Source organism: Moschus berezovskii, chromosome 1 (genome assembly GCF_049115385.1).
Source record: "Moschus berezovskii isolate FMDL1 chromosome 1, NW_MosBer_1.0, whole genome shotgun sequence".
NCBI classification, from domain to species: domain Eukaryota; kingdom Metazoa; phylum Chordata; class Mammalia; order Artiodactyla; family Moschidae; genus Moschus; species Moschus berezovskii.
Window position 1 is genome coordinate 1,811,540 of NC_142460.1, and position 24,338 is coordinate 1,835,877.

The window sequence follows — 24,338 nt, forward strand, 5'->3', positions numbered from 1 at the left end:
GCCCGCGCGCCGCTGCACGCGCCACCGCCTTCTGCGCAGTCGCGACCGGGGCGGCACGGCGGCGGGCACTCTGTGGTGGCGGGGTGAGGCGGGGGATGCACCAACGGACGCGATGGCCCCCGCCATGCAGCCGGCCGAGATACAGTTCGCTCAGCGGCTGGCGTCCCACGAGAAGGGCATCCGGGACCGGGCGATGAAGAAACTGCGCCAGTACATAAGCGTGAAGACGCAGAGGGAGACAGGTGGGCGCCGGCGGTGCGCCGCGCACATGGCGGCCGGGCGTGGGAGCCCGGGGTGGGCCGGGCCGGGGGGTGCGGGAAGGGGCCCGGTCGGGAGGTGAGTCACGGGGGACGGGCCGGGGGAGCCGCGGGCGGAGCGGGGAGAGCGTGTGGCACTGAGTCGCACTCCCGCGTGTGCTTTTGTGTCCGCTTTCTGCTGGGTCTCGTCCGGTTCTAAGGTTGAGGGGCTGCGACCAACAAGGTCGGGTGGCCTGCTGAAAGTCACAGTGGGTGGTGAAGCTTAGGATAGACCCGTTCTGTCCAACCCCGAGCCTGGACGCTGGATCACTGGGCTCACCTGATAGATTCTGGTGCGCTCTTTGAGTCACGCCTTCATTTGACCAACACGTTTAGGGAGCTGGGATTTCAAAAGAGAAGTCAGAATCCTTACCCTGGAGGGAGTTGCCCCGAGAAGTCTAGGGATGAATTTATAACCGAAACAGAGCTCCTTTAAGCAAAGTAAAGGAAACGAAAACCAAGGAAAGAAAGCCATCCTCTACGTGGGCCATTGACGTTCAGCAGGTCGGAGGGGAGGCAGGCTAGCAGTGCCGGAAAGTTAGTAAGTGAGGGAGGGTGAGGGAAGGTGAAGTTGAACAAGCAGGCAGTGACCAAGTCACACCGGGCTTTGTGATTTGGGTTTAAATAGCAGTGGGTACCGTTGAAGGATTTCATTAACTGACCTGTAAACTCCGAAAGAATGAGCTACAGTGTGCAGTGGAGGTTTTTATGGCACTAAGATAAGTCTGGGCTTCCCTGGTGGCTCAGACGGTAAAGAATCCGCCTACAATGTGGGGGACTCTGGGTTCGATCCCTGGGTCAGGAAGACCCTCCTGGAGAAGGGAATTTCAACCCACTCAAGTATTCTTGCCTGGAGAATCCCATGGACAGAGGAGCCTGGCGGGCTACAGCCCATGGAATCCCAAAGTCTCAGACAGGACTGAGCACACAAGATAAGTCTGATTTCTTTATTACTAGTTCTGGTACATAGAGCCTCTTTCAAAGAATTGATGTTATTTCTCCTCGTGCTGACCTTCTTAGTTAATATTTTATTTTTAAGGAGAAACCACAAAAGACTACCCAGGGGAAAGAAAGTACCATTTCATGGGAAGTCTGCTAGTAAGAGGAATGAAGCCAAACTTCCTGGCTTTGACTCTGTTCAGGGTCTCCCCAGCAGATTTAATTTATTCATCCCATGTATGCTGGAGGTATCTAACCCTGGTCTTCTAACCCACACCTTTGCTGCTTTCAGCTCAGATATGCCCTACTCACCTGGCAATGTCCACCTGTGTGTTCTCAGACCAGAATGTCCAAAAGTGACTCATTTTTCTTTCCCTCCGCCCCCCCAACCGCCAAACCTCTTCTGCTGCCCTGCCCTTTCATTTTGGATGCTAGTTCCCCTCCCCACCCAGACTCTAGCTGGCCTCCTCTCCCCCACCCTGCATCCAGTGTCCTCTGGTCTCAGCTGTCTCACTTCCTGAACTACTCTCCCTGGAGGCCCCCCATCTCATCTAGACTTCTGTGGTTGCTTGCTTCCTCGCTCATCTAAACTCCAGTTGCCCCCAGTGAACCCCTGCTCTGGAACCAGCCTGGCTTATCTTCTTAAAACAGCTGGACAAGTCAGAATCCCAGGTCTGCGGACCGCGGTCTGTCCTGCCTTTCTCTCCACACCTAAGCCCCTCTTCCCCATGTGACTGCTCCACACTGGTTCCTGGTGTTCAGTACACCGATTCTCACCTCTGCCTTCACATCTCCCGTTCTCTGAAGAGATCCCCAGCCTTCTCCAACTCCCAGCACTCAGTTCAGCATCACTCGCTCCCAAACGCCTTCTGTCTCACCTCACCCTGCCCCGCAAGGATCCCAGGATACCCTTATGTGTCTCTGTCGTGGCACTTAGCTGCCCTGCTTCTTAATTTTATCAGTCAGTGTGTCACTGTCTCCCCAAAACACTGTAAACTTCCATCTGTTTTCCCAGCTGGAAGTGGGTGCGCATCCAGACACGCGAGGGCCGACCTGTGTACAAAACAGAAGAAGGACCAGATGCAGCGCCTACGGGTTGAGGCGACCAGACAGAGCCTGGTGTTCAAACCCCTTTGGTGAACAGGCTCCGAGTCTGAAACGTCGGGGTGGTCCCAGGGCAGGATGCCCAAGGGGCGTGCAGTGTCCGGGGTGTGGTCTGAGTTATTTGTCCTATGCTCCTCACAGTGCAGGGAGTGTAGCAGGCCTTCAGAAAAGTGACAGTAAAGTGCATGTCTAGACAGGGGTGATGGGACAGAATGAACATAGTCTCTGCCACAGCTGTGCCTGTCGGAATAGAAACACACTTTCAGAAATAACTTGGCCTGACAGTGGAACCTCACTGATCCAGTCAATTGTGTCTCATCTCAGGCATAGAAAAGAGTGTCTGAGATGTCACTTTACTGTCCATTAGCAACTTAGTTTGAAAACAAATTGAAAATCTTTGTAGAGCTTAAAGCAACTAAGTGCTGCTGTACTGCTTTAAGTGTTGATCATTCACAGCCACGGGAATTACCGCAGTTTTGCTCACAAGGGCTCATTTGTCCCTGTTCACTCACTCATGTGTTCACACACCCGTGGGGTGCCCACTGTAGGTGTGCTGTTGCTGTTTTGGGCACGGCGTTTGGTGCTGGGAATGCAGCTGTGAACAGAATAAATATCTCTGCCTCTTTGTATCTGCAACTCTCAGCCTTTAGCGCTTCCCTTGTGGCTCAGCTGGTGGAGAATCCACCTGCAATGCAGGAGACCTGAGTTCACTCCCTGGGTTGGGAAGATCCCCTGGAGAAGGGAAAGGCTACCCACTGCAGTATTCTGGCCTGGAGAATTCCAGGGACCGTATAGCCCACGGGGTCACAAAGAGTCGGACTTGACTGAGCGACTTTCACTTTCACTCAGCGTTTAACCTGTAAGAGTGGGGTACATTTTAAAATCAATGTGTAATAGTTTGGTTGCATGCCTGCTCTCCCTTAGGTGGCACCTAGCATAACAGTGCCTCTCGTGGTTCCTGGTGTCTTAGAGTCAGTGGGAGTGATGAGGGAATGAGTACATCTTCACACTGGCAGGGTTGGGGTCTCTCAACTCAGAACTTAATAGAATGGCTGGAGCTGAGGTTATTTCCACACTGATGTGGGGTCAAGCATTATTGACTGGAGCTGAGGCTGTTCCCACACAGATGTGGGTCGAGTGTTAGGGGCTCAGCAGGCTGATCTCCCCATGAGAGGAGCTGTTGGATTTTCTGTGTCTGAGTCTCACTTTGGTGTTCATTTTATTCATTTTTGAAGTAACTAAACCTGTATTGTTGTTAGAAGCATAGTTGCATTAAGTTTAAGAAGCTCAACCCCAAGAAGAAGAGACCAATCCAGAAGCAGCTGTGGGATGAGTCTGCTTTTAAAATCAACGTTGTGACAGTTTGTGTGTGGGTGACGTATAAACATCACACCTTGTGTGACGAGGGTACATTGTCCTTCACCTGCAGAGCACTAAGACACGTTAGATGGCGAGCATTTTGTTTGGCTTTAAGTACTTCAAAGCTTGGCGCCTTGTTTTTCCCAGTTAAGTTCCTGAGTGAAGACGAAGGACTTCTATACCTGTACTGAGAACAGGTGTTTTTAAAGGAGCTGTACCTACTAGGCTGTGGTGGAGGATGTGGGACAGCAATGTGTGACTGCCACATGCCTCTCACTTGTGCGCTCGGTCTTGACCCCAAGTGTGATATGTGTGTGTCACAGGCCTTTCCAGGAGGGCCCAACCAGTAAGGAGCGGCCCGGGGCCTGACCATTGTTTTTCTTCCCTGTCCTTGGTCACTTCACATAGGATGAAAGTCAGACCTGTTTCCACTCCCAGCCCCCTTCCCTGCCCGCGCTTCGGGATCTGTTCACTCTGTGGAACTCTCTTATTTTCCCTCACTAAGGTCTCTAGTGTGTCCTTGCCAGCACAGGTGGGTTACCCGGAGGTGCTCGCTGCCCCCCATGATCTCTGAGCAGCAGTTGACACGCTCCTCTCCTGGAGAAAGCACTGGAGAGGAACGCACACTGTGCCCTTTCTAAGTGAAAAGGCTTCTGAACCTCGCACACACGCAGCAGTGTGTTTCTGCGTCACACATGAGTGTTGCAAAACCGTGCACAAGAAAGATGCCACCAGACCGGGAGCAGGGGCCCTCTGGGAGGGGACTGGGTTCAGGAGGCAGTGAATAAGGACTCTCTAGGCTGCAGTCCGTGGGGTCACTAAGGGTCGGACACAACTGAGCGACTTCACTTTCACTTTTCACTTTCACACATTGGAGAAGGAAATGGCAACCCACTCCAGTGTTCTTGCCTGGAGAATCCCAGGGAAGGGGGAGCCTGGTGGGCTTCCGTCTATGGGGTCACACAGAGTTGGACACGACTGAAGTGACTTAGCAGCAGCAGCAGTGTGTGCTTTGATTAAGTATCTGATTTTTCTTGCAGTAGAAACATCTTCTTACTGCGTAGGATTCTTTTTCAGTAGAAACATGACAGACTCTCCAGGCCCCACTAGTTTTCAGGGAAGAAACCAGATCTCAGCTTCATGCTGGGGCACTGCTGGTGTCACCAGAGCCCTGCTCCTCCCCAGATGGCTCTGTGCCCCCAGGTTCTTCCATCCTAGACAGGCTCCCGGGCATGTGGCCGGCTCCAAACTTTGTCTTCTCTTCAGGTCTCCTGGGAGAGAAGAGAGTGCTTCCTGAGACCCGCGAGAGGGGATCTTCTGTCCATTCTCACACCAGCACCCTGCCCCTGGGACTCCTGCCTTCCTCCCAGGCCCTGCCTTGAAAGGGGGCAGCTCTGGAGAGGGGGAGACAGTGAAGCTGCTGAGCGGAAACAAGGATGCCCAGTCCCAAGCTTCGTGCAGGAACTGGTGTCGTTTAAGTCCTATTTCATCAGTGTTCGTGCCTTTCAAGTTTCATTATGATGAGTTTTCTAAGCAGTTTAAAAAAAAAAAAGGAATGAAAACAGCCCATGATAACATTTTCATTTTGATGCTCTCATGCAGCTCTTTTTTCCCCTTCTTTTCTTTAAGGAATAGTTCAAACATCATTTTGAATACAATTACTTTGCTTCAGTATTTATTAATTGCCTGGCCAGGTCATCTGATCAGCCCACTTCCTCCTTCCCACGAGATTCTTGGGAAGCAAACCCCTGGTGTCTCATTGCATCTCCTGATACATGAGTGTGTACCTCTGAGATAAGGACCTGCTAACGTAACCACACTGTCACACCTTTAGGAAATTTTTCCTTAATATGAAATATTGTGCATTGTGCACAATCTTGTGCATTCCCATCATTTCATACACTGTTTATGACAAATCAGAATCCACGTGAGGTCCACCCATGGCATTTGGTTGTCATGGCTACAGTGACTCTTCAATTCTAACCGTTCTTATCTGGCTTTTCTTTTCCTTGCACTTATTTGTTGGAAGGACTGGGTCATTTGTCCTGTGGAGACCCCCCCCATTTGGGGTTTTGCTGACTGCATCCCATGGTCTCATTTAATTTGTTTTTCTGTCTCCTATAGTTCCTGCAAACTGGTATTAAAAGTTAACATTTGAAGCAGTGTAGGTTCAGTTTTTTGTTTTTGTGAGAATACTTGCCAAACAGCTCTGTGTTCTTCCTGCCGCATCACGTGGGGCATCCAATGGGCTTGGTGATGTCGGTCTGACGCATGCACTGTGAAACCCATCACTAGCCTTTCATCTGCTGTTTCAGCGCCATTGGTGACCCTGCCCAGATAGATCCATGATTCATCAGTCTGAACATGGTTGGATGTAAACACAGGAGACCACGCCAGAGGTACTGCAGTCGTGACTAAGTCAGTGTGCCCTGGTGGAACCCACCACTCACATGTAGTTGTGTCCTCTTTGGGAAGATCCCCAGGTGTGTTTATTTGTAACAGGCAGGTGAAGGAAAACCAGTTTGCTTGACCCCTAAAGGAAAAGCACTTTAATAAGCCAATTTCACTATAGTTTCTGGCAAATGAGAGCCTATCACAAAGAATCAAAATGCACCGTGATGAAATCGTTGGCGTGGGAAAGTTCTTTAGTAACTTGGAGATCAGTACCTTATACAGCTCTTCAGCTTCCTCCAAATAAAATAAGTAAAGCTCATTCTGTTAGAAGGGATCTCTTCATCACTCTGAATTAATCCTGTGAAGAGTCCTGAGATCACACTGATTCTAAATACTTGTTACATTCACTGCATCTGTCCTTTGCTGCACCACAAGGTTCTTCCCAGAACCTTCTAGTGAAGGATTATAAAGACCGCCGTAATGGGCATCAGGCTTGATGGTTCTGTCTGTCCCCCGCAGGCTTGGAGACTGCAGGAATGTGTACTTTCCTGATCTCGTGAGTCCTTAGGTTACTCCACAGTCGTTTGGTGATGCCTAGGGTCGACCCAGGAGGCAGGAGTCTGTGTACAACTTGTGGCTTGGCCAAAGGGGGTTCAGGCAGAAAGGAGGGCTGGAATAATGAGAACAAGGCTGACCTGGATGATGCCACTTAAAACGGCACATGCCTGGTAGGTGAAAACTGTAACCAGGAAAGAAGGGGTCAAGGTCCAGCCCAGCCAAGATCCCAAAAAAGTCATATTTGCAGAAATATCCCAAAGCCTGACCTGTTCCCCTCGGCCGGTTGTAGGGACTTGGGCAGACCATCTGCAGGATTTTTGGTTTAACTTGGCCAGGCCAGTGAGAATGGGGGTGGGGGGGTGCTAATTTCAGGCAGAGGACCACTTGGGGGAACTCCTAAATGACTCGTGAACTAAATTAGTTAATTCTGTGTGTGGATGACGTTTGCTTTCCTATGCTACTCAGATCGTGAGAACACTACCACTGCCGCCCTGCCCCATAGCTGACAAAACTAAAGCATTTATGTGTTTGTTCTGTAACAGCAAGAAAATGTATGCTTCAAATAAAAAAGACATTTGCAAGTGGAAGAGTGAAAACGTGCACAGTATTATTCTCACTGCTTCTGTGTCAGCTCTAAAGGAGAAAACGTGCAGACTCTGAAATAAGACTTTTCTGGCCTTTTGCCTTCTAGGAGGTTTCAGCCAAGAAGAACTTCTAAAAATCTGGAAAGGGCTGTTCTATTGCATGTGGGTGCAGGATGAACCACTTCTACAGGTAACCTACAGTTCCCTGTGTCATGTTGCTGGACTCGGGGCACCAGTGAATGAGAGACCTACCTGCTTTATGCTGTATCCATCCCTGATGTACGGAAACAGATGGAAAACCATTGCTTCAAGGGTTCACTTTGCCACCAGTTGTCCATAGAGAAAGGGATGCAAGCATTGAGATGAAATCGTTTCAAAGACGAACGAAGACACATAAATTAGATTTATTATTTCTCTGTCACAGTTTCATAGGTTCCATGGTAGGTTTTACATTATAAAGTTTCTGTTTCCTCCTTTATTATTTGTGGTCAAAAATAGCATGATGCTAGTCTAAGATCCTGTGAGCTACCCGGCTCTGGGCCCAGCTCTGCCACAGTTAAGTGGGTGCCAGGGGCAGAGTCTTTGCAGAATGAGCAGTGGTCCTGGAGCTGATGGTCTCGTCACAAAGGAAGTGGAGACCTGCCCAGGTGTGCACACCCACATGGACCCCTGTCTGCCAAGCACACCAAGCCCTGCTGCCAGAACCATCAAAGAAAGTGGTTTAGGCTCTTGAAGAGCTTTTTTCTGGTGTGTGAAAGCAGGCCTGTCTTTGTAGCAGAAGAGTGTCAGCTTTAGGAGCACTGTTTGAAGCCCCCTGATGTATAAAATGCCAGGGTAGGTTTATACTTGTCTAGCTTTTACCTGCAGCCATGCCACTTCCCCAGAGCCCTGTAGTGACTCACTTTAATTTCCTGCCTTTACTCCACTGAACATGTTTTGAGTAGGACAGCAGAGCAAAATATTTTTAAGTTACATTCAAAGTGACAACCAACAGCTTTAGTGGAGGAAGGAAACAGATGAATGGGAACATCACATTCAGGTCTGGGGTTCATTTAACACGGGTGAGAAAGACGAGTCCAGATGAAGGCCCCATGACAGCGGTGAGGATTATTCTCCTGTGGACACTCCCAGAGGCAGGTTTCTTCGTAGACCCAGAGCCCGAGTTCTCCCCCTCGTAGACCCAGAGCCCGAGTTCTCCCCCTCGTAGACCCAGAGCCCGAGTTCTCCCCCAGACAATCTTGTGCACCTCAGCAGGATGGCTCCTTTGCTTTCTGCCGCCTTGCCCCTGGAGCCTATCTGCCAGCAGGCCAACGGGAGCCACGTGGAGTGACAGTCCCCGTAGCTCACTGTCAGTGACGCCCCCTCTTTGCCGTTGGCATCTGCATTTCCATTATTTGGGGGGATTCGTGTGGAATCTCAACCCAAGTTATATGTTGAAAGCCAGGAGTTGAGAGCTGATGTTTCTTGTGTGCGTCAGTTGAACTCACCCTAGGGATAATGTATGTGAGCACACAGCCTAGTTCTGAAGGCATGTTGAGTTGGCACAATAGCCCGTTGAAACTGGGAATTTCACATGTGAGGCAATCCAGGTGTGCAGATACACTCTTCTTAGTGGAGGTGACAGAGAATGGAGGGGATGACCCCTTCCCACAGGCCGTGATGCTGTCCTCTCATGGTTCCACGTAATAACCCCACTGTTTTTCCCCAACCCCACTTTGCAGGAGGAGCTAGCGAACACTATTTCCCAACTCATCCATGTTGTTAACAACTCAGAGGCTCGTAAGTCCTGATATTTTTGTGACTTTCAAAACTTGCTCATCAGGTTTGGTAACTTGCCTAAGAAACCTACTCAATGTCGTTTCTTCTCCTTCCTTCAAAGTTTCCATTTTCCGGGGGGCTAGCGTCACATGAGCCTGGGCAGCTAGAGTGTGAATGTCAGGTGACAAACCGTCCCATGGGGAACCTGTGTCAGGCTTGGATACTGACACAGTGAGAGGGTGAACGAAGGCGGTGTCCCAGGGGACATCACATTCGGCGTCTCCGAGGTTTCAGAGGAGTCTTAAACAGATAGCAGTCCTGCAGAGATTGCACGTTCTGAGCTGCTGTGCCGCCCTCAGAAGCTGCTGGTGGCCGCGGTTGCCACTGGCTGCTAGTTGTCCTCCTTGGGGCTAGAGCCATTTCAGGTCAGCACTGGTAACAGAACGGACAGACGAAGGGAGAAATCCGTTATTCATATTTCCGAGATATTCAGCTTTGAGTACTTACAGAAGCAGAGAAGGCAGAATTCGCTGCTTTTGCCCAGCCCTCCTCAGAACAGAACCATCCAATGGTCTTGTTAACTCTCAGTGATTCCCTGGATTTTAGCAGGCTCCCAGCTGACTCATAAGGATCAAAATTCTGTACATGGAATATACTGTAGCTTTTCATATATCAAGAGAGAGTTGTGCAAAAGGAAGTAAACAAAAAAACCATTTTGGGATAAAAAGTGCTGGTTTTATGGCTCAGAAGAGAAAAAATAGTGTTTTGTTAAAGTTCACTCAGCTGACACTGAACATGAAAACAGAAAGGCTGACTCTGCATGGGTCCCCCAGGTGCCCATCAGATCGATGGCTTAGGGCTAATTGTTAAATGTATTTTGACAAGAAGGGCCAGCATCTGTGGCTCAGGACATCTTTTGAATTTTAACAGACTCATGGCTTTACTATGGATAATGAAACACGCTCTGGAGAGCTTTCTAGTCAAACATTAAGATATTACTAGACTTCTTGTTAAGATAAGCTTTTGTTTAAATATAAAAAATTATCAAGCATACTTAGTTACCAGCCAGATTTTCTAGCTGCCCAAGAATCCTTGAGAAATCCTAATCTGTTTCCTTTCGTGAACTTTCTTGCTCTGTGGTGACACGGCACCCTGCAAATGGAGTGTTCAGAGCCTCTTGTTCCCTGCAGAGCACCTGTTCATCCAAACCTTCTGGCAGACCGTGAATCGCGAGTGGCTGGGCATCGATGGGCTCCGTCTGGACAAATACCACATGGTGAGGGTGGGGCCACAGCCCCTTACTGGAGCTCGGGGTCGGGGAGGCGGCTGTGCGGTGCGTGGCAAGGTGACCGGCAGGGGGCACTAGAGGACGTGGTCAGAGGCATCAGTTTAGTCTCTTCCAGCTGTCAGTGTGAGTCTGGGGCTCCTTAGTTAACAGTGTTTGATCTAGAAGCAAACTGTTACTGTAGGAACTTTCCACTTTGAGGATCCAGGCTGTAGCTGTAGTTCTGCTAAGCTGATGGGTGTGTGTCACTTTCCCTTTTGTAACAAGTTATCTGTCTCTAGCTGATCCGTCTGGTCCTGAGGCAGTCCTTCGAAGTTCTGAGGCGAAACGGCTGGGAAGAAAGGTTGGTGAACCCTCTGGGTTAGCATTTGGGGGCCTTAAAACTTTTAAGGCAATGGCGTGGTTTCAATTAACAAGTCTGAGTCACCTGATCCAAGCCTTCCACTCCGAGTACCAAGAGCCCAGCATCCTCATGCCTGAAGAACTTCAAATCCCGCAGAGCTGAGCATACACAATAGCACTTTATACTCATTTCAGTGATGGTTGAACTTTCTCCATCATGCATTGCTTGTTTAGCAGTTGGGCACAAGAATGTCACGTTCTCTCTCGGGACGGAGAGGATGTTGGCAGTGGAGGTTGTAGAGCTGTTGTGTGTTTTTCCTTTAGCCGCATCAAGCTTTTCCTCGATGTCTTGATGAAGGAGGTCCTGCATCCTGAGAGTCGGTCTCCAAACGGAGTGAAGTTCCACTTCATCGACATTTACCTGGACGAGCTGTCCAAGGTGGGCGGGAAGGAGGTAAGAAGGGCAGGCACCCTGCCACAGTGCACGGGGCCAAGGCGCCTGAACTGGCAGGGCCTAGGCCCTGCTCCGAGTGCTCCATGGGCTGGAGGAGAAATGCTGTTGGCAGAGCCCAGGGTTACATCGGCCGCAGCAGCACGGATGGGTCAGCCTGTCCTTTGACATGGTTCTTCCTCATCTAGAAATGTGTCCTAAGCAGGCAGTGGGTCGTTTGGACAAAGATTTGTGCACTAACAGTGTACAAGGAAGTCTGATACCCAGAATCAAAAACAACTTGCATATAGTCCATTGAAGAATTCTGTAACACGAGGAGATATTCATGAGGTTGAGTTTTTAAAAAGTCAAGGGACTTCCCTGGCAGTCCAGTGGTTAGAAGTTCCACTGCAGCAGGCACTAATTCACTTCCTGGTTGGGGAACTAAATTCCCAAAAGCTGCATTGTGTGAGATAGATAGATAGACAGCAGTACGGAGGAACTTCCCTGACTGACTGTCCAGTGGTCAGGACTCCTTGCTTCCACCTCAGGGAACATGGGTTTAATCCCTTGTCAGGGGCCTGAGATCCCGCATGCCGTGTGGCATGACCAAAAAAAAATAGGGGAAAAAAGAGGTAGTCAAATCTGCACAAATGGTATGGCTTGTTTAAGACACAGGTCTAGAGAGGAAATAACACAATTTTTAGCACGCCAGTGATTATCTGAATTGAGGATGAGGAGCAGTGATTTCCTTTTTTCTTTCACAAGTGTCTGCAGTGAACGTGTGTTTGTTGTTTGTTTCGTATTTAAAAGAAAGTGTATGTTGTTGTTTTTTAATTCCTTCACCTTGGTGTCTGGGAGTGTCCTGTCTCCGTGGAGGAGGGAGTCTCTGTTGGGAATGTAGGACGAAACAGTGCCATTTGGCCTCTGTGGCCACTGCACTAAGGTGCTTGAATGACTGGACGGCTGCCAGGACCTTCAGCAGAGTGTGTTTTGGGCATTGTGAGAGATGTGTGGGTCTGATTCAACCTGTCTGAAAAACACCAGTGGTTCCTTTTTCAAGGACACATCCGAAAGGCTCTTTTTTTTCCCCTCATTTTTTTCCCTTTGTTACAGCTTTTGGCAGATCAAAATCTCAAGTTTATTGATCCATTCTGCAAGATCGCTGCCAAGACTAGGGAGTAAGTGATTCATGTGTTTCTTTTACCACTGCAGTTGGTACTTCTTTATGGGGGCTGGTGGTAAAATTGTAGGTGAAATATGATGCACGGGTCAGCCCTCCCTCAGAAGCACCAAGTTCTAACTCCCGTCAGCTCTGAGTCCTGGCTGGGCTCTCCCAGCCGTGTTCCCCAGGGGCTCCCCGAATCGCCCCTTCCCCACGCCCCTGCTGCACCCAGGTTCCTTCTGTCCCAGGTCCCACCACTCCATCACACAGCGCCTAGCATTAATGGCCCCTCGTGGCTGCAGTGCGTCAGCACAGGGTGTGGCTAGAAGTGCAGCGCTGGTCCACGGGTCCCTGGTGGGCTGGACTGGGCGAGCAGTGGCGCGCTCTGCCTCTCGCCCCGCTGCGCTCCTTGAGGGAACAGAGTCCAGGCCATCCGTTAACCACGCTCTCTCTGCTGTGCTTCCGCCCTCAGCCAGACTTTGGTACAGACTATAGCTAGGGGTGTTTTTGAAGTCATTGTAGATCAGTCTCCTTTTGTACCTGAAGAGACAGTCAAGGAACAGAAAACACAAGTGTGTGGCAGCAACCTCTCAGAGGAAGAGACGTCTGAAAACGAGATGGCGTGGAGAAAAGCAATCAGGAGAAAGAAAGCAGGTGAGAAAATTCACTTGCAGGGTCTTTCTTAGCTAAAATTCACATCAAAGGAACAGTTTTCAGTGCATTTGTTGGCAGCTCACTGACTACCGCCTGGAGTTCATCAGAGGGGCCTCTGCCTTGAGCACCACCCACGGAGGGAAGCAGGGCTGCGTTAGGACGCCTGCACGGTGCAGAGCCTGGCCACCCTGGGCATACATATACACATACACACTTTGCCACGTCTCCCAGGTCACGGGGCTTTCTTCCAGGGTTTCATCATTTCCATTGCTGTTGTTTTGGGTTCTCTGTGTTTTTTGATGTTGTAGCTTTTTTAAAAAAAAAAATCCTAATGTGGCCTCATGCCTGTTGAAGGGTCCCTGGTCAGAGACCCAATTTACAGATTTATTGGGAATGCAATCTTGTGTCTTTAGCTCTCCTCTCTGTCTCCGCCTTCCTCTAGGATTCTTTTCTTTAGGGTGTATAAACACCCACCATGGACGCACGTCACTCTCAACACTGTTTAATGTCCATGGGACTCAACATGGGGCATTTAAATTGCGGCCTCATCAGAATTCCCTGTGGTTTATAGCATCTCAGTGCCTTGGCAGTAGGTGAAGGGCTAGTTCAGGTATACCCATGCCTTTAAAATGTCCTGGAGTTGTTAAAAAGGAAAACTTTCAAAAATTAACGGCCAAGGAAAGTTTTTTTATAGCAAGACATAAAAACCTAGGCAACATTTTTAAAACGCAGAGGTATCACTTGGCTTACAGAAGTCCATATAGTCAGAGCTACGGTTTTTCCAGTAATGTACGGATATGAGAGTAGAACCATAAAGAAGGCTGAGCACCAAAGAATCATTGCTTTCAAATTGTGCTGGAGAAGACTCTTAAAAGTCCCTTGTACTGCCTAGGAGATCAAACAAGTCAATCGTAAAGAAAATCAGCCCTGAATATTCATTGGAAGGACTGATGTTGAATCACCAGTACTTTGGCCACCTGATGCAAAGAGCTGACTCGCTGGAAAAGACCCTGATGCTGAGAGTGATTGAATGCACGAGGAGAAGCGGAGAGCAGCAGAGGATGAGATGGCTGGGGGGCGTCACCAACTCAACGGACATGATTTGAGCAAACTCCCGGAGACAGTGAAGGATAGGGAAGCCTGGCGTGCTGCCGTCCACAGGGTCACCAAGAGTTGGACACAGCTTAGTGACTGAACAGTAACAAGAACCCTCTGGGAAGTGCCTGGTTTTTATGTTTAGACATAGACGTATATAAACACGTATGTATGTATCTGGAAGAGTATGTCAGGTGGTAGGGGCTAGCCTGCACAGCAGAATTGTGCATGATCTCTTTTCCTTTGTGCTTTTGTCTGTATTTCTAAGTCGTCTACAATGATGTCATTTTATTTTTTAGTAAGGAAAGAAATGTTTAAGAAAGAAGCGACAAGATAGTCTCATTTTAAATCCAACATGGGTGACAGCATTAACAGCCTCAAGCGCGTTGTCTCTGGACCTCCCCTGCTGCCACGATTCTGTCTGAACCAGAGCGCCCCCTTCCCTGAACGCCTTCCAAGATTTCCTCCCGGGTTCTCCATCAAATGCTTGGAGGACCTGCCCAGTCTTTTGCCTGAGGCCACACCACTCAGGAACTGAGAGTGTGCCAGAGGCAGGACACCTGTGAAGGCTTGTGAGATCTCAGCAGCAGCGTGCATCTGCTTATCCATGGCTGTGATGCTCTGTGTTGCTTAGTACGTATCGAGAGTCACATTAGCTGTACTTGTTGGTTTTCCGTTTTGTTTTGTTTTTAATTGTTGTTTGACTCTGCTGGGTCTTCATTGCTGCTCAGGCTTTTCTCTCGGTGCGGCGGCTGAGGGTTTCGGTGACAGGCTTCTCTCGGCCCGGAGCACGGGCCCTAGGGCATGCAGGCTTCCGCAGGTGCGGCCTGTGGACGTGGTTGCAGCTTCCAGGCTTTAGAGCGCAGGCTCACTGTCAGTAGTTGAGGTGCTCAGGCTTGCTTGCTCCCTGGTATGTGGGGTCTTTGCAGACCAGAGATCAAGCCTGTGTCTCCTGTGTTGGCAGGCAGATTCTTTGCACTGAACCACCAGGGAAGCCCTATCCGTTTTAAATATAGCAGTGGGTACATGTTGATCCCAAACTCCTAACTGTCCCTTTCCCCTGTTCTTCTCCCCTGGCAGTTGTGAGTTTTCCAAGTCCACGAGTCTGTTTCTGATTTGTGGGTTTATTTGTGTCATTTCTTTTTAGAGTCTACATGGAAGAATCTTTCTCCTTCTCTGTCTGACTGACTTCACTCCGTATGACAATCTCTAAGTCCATCCATGTTTCTACAATTGGCATTGTTTCATTTTTAATGGCTCAGTAATATTCCACTGTGTTTATACCATCTTCTTTATCAGTTCCTCTCTTGATGGACACTTAGGGAGGAACAATGGGAGGGAGGAAGGAAGGACTTACTGTACAGCACCAGGATCTCTGCTCAATGTTCCATGGCCACCTGGCTGGGAGGGGAGTTTGGGGAAGCATGGATGTGTGTATGTATGGCTGAGTCCCTTTGCTGTCCACCTGAAACTCTCACAACACTGTCAACCGGCTATGTTCCAATATAAAATAAAAAGTTTCAAAAAGTCGTGCTAGCATTATTAGGTCATCGTGTTTGCTGAGCTGGCCCCTGGGGTCAGTGTCCTGCTGTGGAGAGTTCACCGCTGCCTCAGCTTTCCGGAAACGGGATAGACTCTGTCCACTCCTCCCTCTGGCTCGAGCCCCTGGCCCACAAGTTTGCTGTCCACCTCCACTGCAGCTCATGATGGCAGTTTTGTGTGGGAGGTAATTAAAAGGCAAAATGTATGAGGTTTGTTTTTTTTTTTTTAGTGTCTGGAGGTTGAAAATACCAAAACACACCTAATTGGACAGTGGCTCCTTTGGGGAGAGCCGAGGCCATGTATCTGAATTGTGTCTGTGGATGTGTCTCTTGATAGCACTAGGCAAATGTCACTCTGGAAAAGAGGAGGTCAGCCAGGAAGGTGGACAGGATGGCGGCAGAAGTGTGGAGGACACCGGGCCACTTCTCCAGGTTGGTAGCAGTTGTCTGTCTTTGTAGAGAGCTGCCTAACTAATGGGGAATTAGGGTCAGAGATAATTAAACCATGGGCCTAATGCATAGGGTTCTTTTTAATCTCTGGGTCACTGGTGTCACCTTTCTTATAATGAGCTTATTGGAGACAGATTTAAATACAACGGCATTTTGAAAGATGTCAGCCTTCGTTTTGGCTTGAATAACTTGAGATTTGTTGTATTCTATACAGTTAAGCCAGCCCAATGGTACTTTTTCAATAAAGGGAATTTACTATGTTACCAATTAAAAATTGAACATATAGATTAAATTTAGAGAACAACACAGCCCCCTAAATTTTCATGAAGAAGACGTAAAACGAAGACTAGCTTCCCCCAAGAATAAGTAGAAGAAAGTTTTCGAAGGCAGTGGCTATTAGGCTTCTGGTGGGCAAGCCTTAGACGCACTGTGTGGACGTCCTACGGGGAGCGCTCTGGCTTCGCATCTCCAGTTGGCATGATTCTGGGTCAGGCGGGGCTGTACTTCCGGCAGACATGTAGTGTTTCTTCTCACCTAGTTTGACTACAGGGCAGTTGCTGACCGACTCCTGGAAATGGCCAACAGGAAAAACGTCCCTCCCTTCAACAGGAAACGTCTCTCCGAACTCATCAAGAAGTAAGTGACTGGGGAGGAAGGTTTCACCTGGCCGTCCTCTGCGTTCAAGCCCTGACCTTCTGTTTCACTCTGAGCAGGAGCTCTCACCTACTAACCTCGAATGCTTCTGCCCTTCACCCTGCACACACGTTCACTGGAAGGTTCCATGGAGATAGCTGCTCTTGCCTCTCCAGTTCCCCTCTCCCCATGCAGTTGCACTCACCCCCTGGCTATGTGGTAGAGTTGGAGGAGGAGGTCTGTAGGTCAAGACGTGGCACTAAAGGTCAAAGAGCAGCTCAGCTACCTCCTCCCCACCTCCCCGGGAGTGTGCCAGAAAAGCGTGCTTCTGTCACCTGTGTGACCACGAAGCCCCATGGCTCGTTGCAACTGACAACAGGCAATAGCTGAGCCCGATTGCGCTCTGTGAGCCACCCTGTCCCAAGCACTTACACAGATTATTTCACATTCAGGAGAGCCCACAAGGCAGCTTCTGGGATTGCCCCACTTGACAGATGAGGTAGCGGGGGAACACGGAGGCAGCCCATCGCCTGGGATGGCAGCTGCCAGGCATGGGGCTGGACTCAGCCTTCTGCTCCCAGCACTGCCCCCCGCCCGGCCCTGGCCTCCATGCTTGCTTTTGTTCTAACTCAGCACAGTCCTGTAGAGCAAAACACTGCTGGCCATCTCTGCTCGGGAACAAAGAGAGACTGGAATGTCAGTAGGAGTGGAAGCTTTTCCGCCTCCAGTCTCACTGGGATGTGCCAGGACAAAGCCTTAGATCTTCATGTCATGCGTGTGATACTTGAGGGCAGTTTTGTCATTGGTTTCTGGCCTTTGCCTCACACCTCCTTTCTTCTCCACCGCCCTTTCCGGAGAAGGAAAGTGACTTCACAGACTCCAGGTGTCACTACAGGTTAATTTCTTACATAGCGAGTGGAAAACAGCAAGGTCCTAAAGTATAGCCCAGAGGACTGTGTTCAGTATCCTGCAATACATCATAATGGAGGAGAATCTGAAAAATAACTTATATATGTGTATAGTTGAATCACTATGCCATGCAACAGAAATTAGCATTGTAAATCATCTATATTTCAATAAAAAATACATTGAAAATTGGAAAAGAAAAAAATGTATATATTGATACTAAGGCATTCAATTGTACAGTTTAAATGGGTGAATTGTTTGGTATGTGAATTATATATCTCAACAGATTTTAAGGAAAAACAGAAAACTCTTATATTGTTAAAGGTTAGCGCATGTGTTTATGGAAGGCAGGAAGACGCAGTTTCTTTAGGAACCTTTGTTGTTTTATTTTTCAGATTCCAAGATCTCTCTGAAGGTGAGGAAAATCAGAAGATTGTAATTGGTAATGTTCTCAATGAACATGGGCACCCCCGAGCCGGGCACCATTCTTCCTGTCAGGGTGGGGTTGGGTGTGGGGAGGATTAACAGGAGGATTCCAGGTTGAGCTTTCCTGAAGAAGAAAGGTCAATCTCAGAGTCCCTCTCATTGGGATTAGTCGGCCTCCATCCCTCCCCACCAGTCCCCCTGGGGTTGGGGAGGGGAACTGCTGCTTGTGAGCTGGGTTACATTTGAGCAGGTGGGTGTGTCTGCTGCCCCTGCCTCTTGGGCATTTGGGGTGCTTTGAGTTGGGGGCCCCACAGACCTTGTTGAGATGTGGAGGTGGCACAGCTGACCCCCTGAGGGCTCAGCTCTAGAGGCTGTCACCCTGGGTCTACAGTCCCTGACCTCGCCTCAACTGAAAAACCCACAGAGCGTAGTCTATAATTTCTGCATCAGCAACTTTTCAGGTTGGAGTTGGAGAAGCAGTAAGGGACTTTGCAGGAATCAGTACCCACATGAGGGCAGGGCCATGCTTGTCTCAGAAAGCTGACCAGACGTGTCTTTGGTGTCCAGCAGGCAGTCTGTCTTACCTCAGTTTTGCTAAGGATACCACTGCTGATGAAGATGACCAGACCCGCAGTCAAGGCACACATAAGAAGAAAGGGAATAAACTTTTGGAGAAGACAGACATGGCAGGAGGGAAAGGTGAGCTGCAGAGCTCTTGGTCAGCACATGGTGGGCCAGTGTGGCCCAGGGAGCACCTGTCAGCACACGGGTCATCACAGAGTGAAAGCCATCACTCTGAGGGGCCGAGACGCATAGAGAACATCTCTCCGGGTGTTGTGCTGTTTTCCAGGGGACCGTGCTCCAGCCTTGCTAAAGTGGAAGCACAGCGGACTCCTGACACAGGAAGAGGGTGGGGATGTGGATGTCCTAGGTGGACATTGCCTTTTGGGACACTTGTTTTATTACCAGATATGGGCCTGAAAATTAGTAGGAGTCTGAATACTGTTTCAGATCCATTTACATCAAAATAGGCCTCAGGAAGGTTTCCAGGCATGGTTGGGGAGGAAAAGAGATGGGCAAGTGAGAAAGCTTATGGGGTTCAAGGGCACAGAGAAGGACCTGGCGGGGACTGGCGATGTGCTATGGGTACCCCTAACCCTGGCAGGTCCCCTGGGCACCGGGCACTTGTTGACTGACTTGTTTCTGTAGGAATCAAGTTCTCCCCTGCCAAGGAAGAGGAGAGCAAAGGTGGCATTCCAAAGAAAAAGAGGAAAAAGAAGAAGAAGAACCAACTCCAGGCTGAATGCACAGGGCCCAGAGGGGAAGCCACCAGCCCAGAACAGAATGGGAGCCAGAAGCCTGAGGCCAGTCCCAAAAGAGCCCTGGAGATGAGTGGGCCTGAGCTGGGAATTTTAGCCATGCCCAGCACCCAGGAGCAGAGCAGCTCGGAGCGGCCCTCCTTGCACAGCAGGAGGAAACGGCCCAGGAAGAGGAGCCCAAGGATCCAGGTGGAGGGCCTGGAGTCAACAGCGTCACCTCTGGAGGGGGTGGCCCCTCAAGCGGCCCCGGCCAACAGTGCCCCGGTCCTAAAGAGGAGGAGGGAGCTGGGAGCCCTGCTGGTCAACGGCAGTAGCCCACCTGTGCTGGCCTGTCCCCCGCCCCAGAGGGAAGGGCCCCCAGCCAGCCCAGCAGACAGAGGAGACTGCCCTGCCACCTTGCCCCTGGGCGGGAAACTGAAAAAAAAGAGTGGGGGGCCCAGCGGCCTTGACCTCTATGACTCGTGCGCTCAGAAAGCTGCCATTTTGAAAAAGAGGAAGAAAATGAAGGAGATGCCTAACTCGGTGGAGCCCAGAGGGATGAAGCTCGTCCCAGCCCTGGTAAGGCAGAGGGGGCTTCCAGGCAGGAGTGTCAGGGCCCCGCCGCCTCGGTGGGGTCAGTCAGACCCTGGACCAGGAGCCGTCATGACTCCTAACACCCTTTACCAAGGAGTAAACAGTGACCTGTCTTGGGGACTTCTGGTGCCTCCCCTCCCACCCCCACCCCCAGTGATCAGAGGTGTGACGGGGCCATCATCAGTCTGGGGGATCGCCCCAATGGCCCAGCAGGCACTCCACCTCCATGGGGTGAACAGGCAGGGTGCCCCCATCACCTGTGGAGCTCATGTTCCTCCTCCAGTTGCTGGCCAGTCCTGGGCTCCATTGGCAGGGGAAGAAGCCCCAGACCCTTTCCCTGTTCTTTTTCACTAGAAGCTTTGCTCCCCTTGGCTCTCTGGGGCAGATAGAAGCAGGGACCAGGCTCTGGGTGTGCAGCCCTCACCCTCCTCCCTGGACATGCGTGTGACCCTGCCTGTGGGGGGCAGCCATCATCTCCCTAGGCTGCTTCCACTCGCAGAGGCGGTCCTCAAAGCCTGCGGGGCTGGTTGCATGACCCCCCCAGGCCTCCCCGCGCCAGCTTGCTGCCCTGCCTAGTGTGCGTGCCCACAGCTCCTGCTTTTTTGCAGCACTTCTGACCCCAGGGCCTTGTTTAGGGAGCCTGCAAGGATGCGGGCACTTGTGCCAAGCCTCATGGTGCCGGACCCCTGAGCGGTCACTGAGAGATCTGAGGGCGGGAAACAGGGCATTCAGCTGGGATCCAGAAAGTCCACTCACCTCAGACCTTCCCTGACACTGGATCACCTGTGTCACCTCCCTGGGGCTCTGCGGCCTCTGCCCATCACCCTCTGCTCATTGCTGCTCATCTTCCTTGACTGAGAACGTCTGAGAAGTTTTCTTTCCCTGGCAGCCCCTCTCGGAGACGATTGGAGGGTCTGGGGAGGTCTTCCTCCACAAGGGGCAGCGTTCTGCCCAGGTCTGCGGCTCCAGGTTCCCTCCAGGGGAGGATGGCAAACTTCCGAGCCAGGAACACCAGGGACTTGCCAAAACGTTGTGTGACGGGAGCCGCCTTGGGTTTCCCTGAACCCTGAGGCTCTGGAACAGGAGCGGGCTCTGCTGTGGGCGGGTGTCAGTGTAGTCCCAGGGAAGGTTTTGTGCCTGCACGTCGCAGGCCCACAGGACCTGCCCTCCGTGCAGACTCCGTGGGCGGTGGGGTCTGTTCAGAAGTGAAACAGTGCACTACAACTTAGCACACGGTCTCTGAAAGCCAGAAACCCTCCGACATGGGCACAGGTTTGTAGATGGGTGAAAGTGGGTTCTTGTGGCCGAGAAGATGGGAGACCCCTGGCTGTGGACACGAAGCCAGCACAGGGAGGCAGGGGTTTCTGCAGTGTCTGCTCCAAAAGCAAGCTGTTGGCAGACCGTCAACAGGGTTCAGGTCAGGGGCCTGGGCTGAGCCTGTAGGTGGGTCCTCTGTTTTGTCTGCTCTCTACCCACACGCATGGGTGGGAGTGACCCCATCTCATCCCCCTCACACAGGGCAGTGGTGGGGTGCATGGCCCTTTGAAGAAGAAGCTGAGGACAGAGACGGACTTTGTGAAGTTTGATGCCGCATCCTCCCCAAAGCCCCTGTTCTTCAGGAAGGCCAAGGGCAGCACCGCTGCCTCACCAGGCCCCACCCTGCAGGTACTTGCCCCACACTGCTATCCCCCCACACAGTCCCACCCCAGACTCCCGAGGCTCAGCTTGAGCCCCACTGCTGCACCCTGACCCCCACCCGCCTGCAGCCAACCTCTAGCCTCTGCTGCTGTGCACAGTATGCAGGCCCCCATTCAGGGAGTCAGGCTGGCCTGGGGCAGACCGGGGGCTTGGCCAGGGAAACTTGAGGTGCAGTCGGTGATGCTGTTGTACATCAACAGGACATATGGGGGTCATCATCGAATTCACGCGAACAGGCAGTGAGGGGGGATGTCAGAAACTCTGGAGAGCCTGGGTCTGTAGGTCTGCCCAGGACATAGGGGTGGGAGTGGTGGGAGGGGGCGGGGCTGTTCTCGGGTCAGGAAAACAGGGACGGCTCTGCCGAGCTCTTCTCGGAGTCAGCAAGTCCAGGCCAGGCTGCTGGGCTGCGTCCAGTCTGCCTCCTGGTGGAGCCGTCAAGGTGGGTGTGTGTGCTTGGCTGGCCCTGCCAGGGCACCCACAGCAAGTGGAGATTTAAATAGCACCCACTCGGAGACTTCCCTGGTGACCCGGTGGTTAAGACTCTTGCTCTCAATGCATGGGGCACAGGTTTGATCCCTGGAGAGGGAACTAAGATCCTGCATGTCCCACGGTACAGCCAAAAAAATTAACAAGCACCCACTTGAACCAGCAGAGTGACTACTGTCTGTGTTAATATTTGTGTGTTCTTTTAAGGTGTTTTGAGGATATTTGTTTAGTGACTCAAGACTTGTGCAAGCCAAGTTTCTGTCCTAAAATGTTGGTGATGTTCAAGCAAAAGTGGTGGACAGAACTATGGCGTTCTAAGGTAGAGCTTGTCAGGGTGCTTCAGAGTGCAGAATGGGTCCCCTTGCAGAGTCCCTGTCACAGGACATTGGGACGCGCATTTCCGTTGCCCACAGAAGCTAGGTTCTCTTACAGGGCGCCCAGTACTCCACGAGGTGAACTGTGGGGCCTGGACCAAGGTGTTTCCCGAAGGTGTCAACCGTCCTCACTCTTCTCTCTCTCCCGGGGACCCCGGGACGGGCGGTCCCTGCAGAGCGGGGCTGGAGGCCCCATGAATTCTGGGGATGGCTTAGCCATTGTTTTTTTACTCCTTGCCCTGCCATTTTTTCCTGTAGCCACACAGAACCCCGTCCAGCTCCAAGAAGGTGACCTTTGGGTTGAACAGGAATATGACAGCAGGTGAGCGTGGGTTAGAGTTAGGTCTGTCTGTGGGTCTCTCTGTCACTGTGGCTGCCTTGGTCCAGGCACCCAGTCCGGGGTTGGGGAGGGTTGGAGGGGATTGTCTGACTGCTTTTAGTACAGGTATGATTAGTTTTGTTTCTTCAAAGGAGGAAACCAAGCTTTTTAGGAGTACATGATGAGTTTAGGTCCTGGCTATGTTAGGGACCACAAGTAAGTGCGTGCGTGTGTGTGTGTGTAACTGAAGGAACCACAGTAAACGTGTGTGTGTGTGTGTGTGTGGTCCTGGCTGTGTTTAGGTCCCACAAGTAAGGGTGTGTGTGTGCAGAGGGGAGGGACTATCTGGAAAGGACCTGAGAAACTCTGGGTTTTAGAGCTAGAGAAAACAGGAGGAATAAATCTGCCACGAAGGAAGGCTCCTCCTGAAACTGTTTAAACCTGGGGTTCATTCCAGACCCAGCTTGGGGTTCACCAAGCATCCATGTTCCATAACTACCCCATGGCCCACCAGTGCCCCGTCCAGGTGGCCTCAGGGCGTTTTCCATGGAGGAGGAAAGGCATCTGAGGGCAGGAGCCTCGCTGGCGGCCCCTCCTCCCGGGCTGAGGGCCCGTGGGAGCCTGCAGCGGGATGGGCAGCACCGGTGGGTCTGGTGGGCAGACGAGGAGTAGTGCCCTGTTAACTGTGGCCTGGTTTCCATCCGAGACAGAGTTCAAGAAGACAGACAAGAGCATCTTGGTCAGTCCCACAGGCCCCTCCCGAGTGGCCTTCAACCCTGAGCAGAGGCCCCTCCATGGGGTGCTGAAGACCCCCACCAGCTCGCCGGCTAGCACCCCTCTGGGCCCCAAGAAGCCGCTGACCGCCATGCCAAAGAGAAGGCCAACGGCTATGGACTTCTTCTAAAATAGAGTTCTTTTAAAGACTGCTTTTGTACAGAATATTCTATAAATTATAACGTTTAAAAGGCAGGGGCCTTGGTATTGTTTTTATAAATTCCCATGAATTTTGTGTATGGGGCTCTGGGTGAGCCTCCGCGCTGCTCCCTGGCCCTGTCGGCAGGGCTGCGGGCGGTGTTCACACGTGAACCGTCCACTCTCCACCGCCCTGGCTGCAGGCGCGAGGCTGTGCAGCTGGGAGCTCCCTGCCAGCGTCCCAGCACTGCTGCTGTGCCTGGTGGTGTCCGGAGTTCAGGTTGCCTCCAGCCCCTGCGTGTGCAGCTGCGAGTGAGGCTGGTTTTCTGATGGTCTGTAGTCTTAAGAGTCCTTTTTGTTTTTCAAAGCACGATTCCCACGTGGTGTGGGTATTCAGCAGTCCTAGGTAGGTGACATAGCTGCATCAGCAACGCTGTGCTTTCTCTCCGCGCACTCAGCGGGGTGACCCTGCGACTAGGGCATGAGGGGCGGGAGAGGAGAGCCTCTGCCGACCCTGAGGGTCGGCTGCTTCCTCCTTCCCTCTGCCTTGGCCTGGTGTCCTCCCTGGTTTCCTACCTCTAAGCCAGCCTAGGGGGTCCTCCCAGGCACCGCACACCAGCCCGCATCCAGGTCCTCGTGCCACCTGTGCGCCTTGACCCCCGTGGCTGGCAGCCCTCGGCAGCACCCCCATCCTTGACCCCCCACGACTGGCAGCCCTCAGCAGCACCCCCATCCTGA

General features: G+C 51.4%; 1 protein-coding gene across 3 annotated transcripts; it reads left to right on the forward strand.

The window, feature by feature from the left end:
* The first annotated feature begins 26 nt into the window (after positions 1–26).
* RRP1B (ribosomal RNA processing 1B) lies at positions 27–23,655 on the forward strand. Of its 3 annotated transcripts, none has more exons than XM_055414804.2 (16): positions 27–242; positions 7,342–7,424; positions 8,956–9,013; positions 10,183–10,268; positions 10,559–10,620; positions 10,944–11,073; positions 12,166–12,230; positions 12,687–12,868; positions 15,842–15,936; positions 16,493–16,590; positions 17,889–17,908; positions 18,487–18,618; positions 19,129–19,796; positions 21,330–21,476; positions 22,628–22,691; positions 23,399–23,655. In XM_055414804.2, exons 1-16 carry the CDS (start codon positions 113–115, stop codon positions 23,590–23,592), a joined length of 2,214 nt encoding a protein of 737 aa, XP_055270779.2. In that variant the 5' UTR covers positions 27–112; the 3' UTR covers positions 23,593–23,655. The 3 variants fall into 3 exon arrangements, with proteins under 3 accessions (XP_055270779.2, XP_055270787.2, XP_088690823.1); XM_055414812.2 differs by having other exon boundaries at positions 18,490–18,618; XM_088834697.1 differs by lacking the exons at positions 22,628–22,691; positions 23,399–23,655 and adding an exon at positions 22,203–22,621.
* Positions 23,656–24,338: the final 683 nt, after the last annotated feature.

What these genes read in the sequence shown, in the direction of transcription:
- RRP1B (XM_055414804.2), top strand. Translation starts at nt 113, where the DNA reads ATGGCCCCCGCCATGCAGCCGGCCGAGATACAGTTCGCTCAGCGGCTG. An exon ending in CTCTCCGAACTCATCAAGAA is followed by an intron (nt 16,591 to 17,888) that starts GTAAGTGACTGG and finishes TTTATTTTTCAG; the next exon opens with ATTCCAAGATCTCTCTGAAG. An exon ending in TGAAGCTCGTCCCAGCCCTG is followed by an intron (nt 19,797 to 21,329) that starts GTAAGGCAGAGG and finishes CCCCTCACACAG; the next exon opens with GGCAGTGGTGGGGTGCATGG.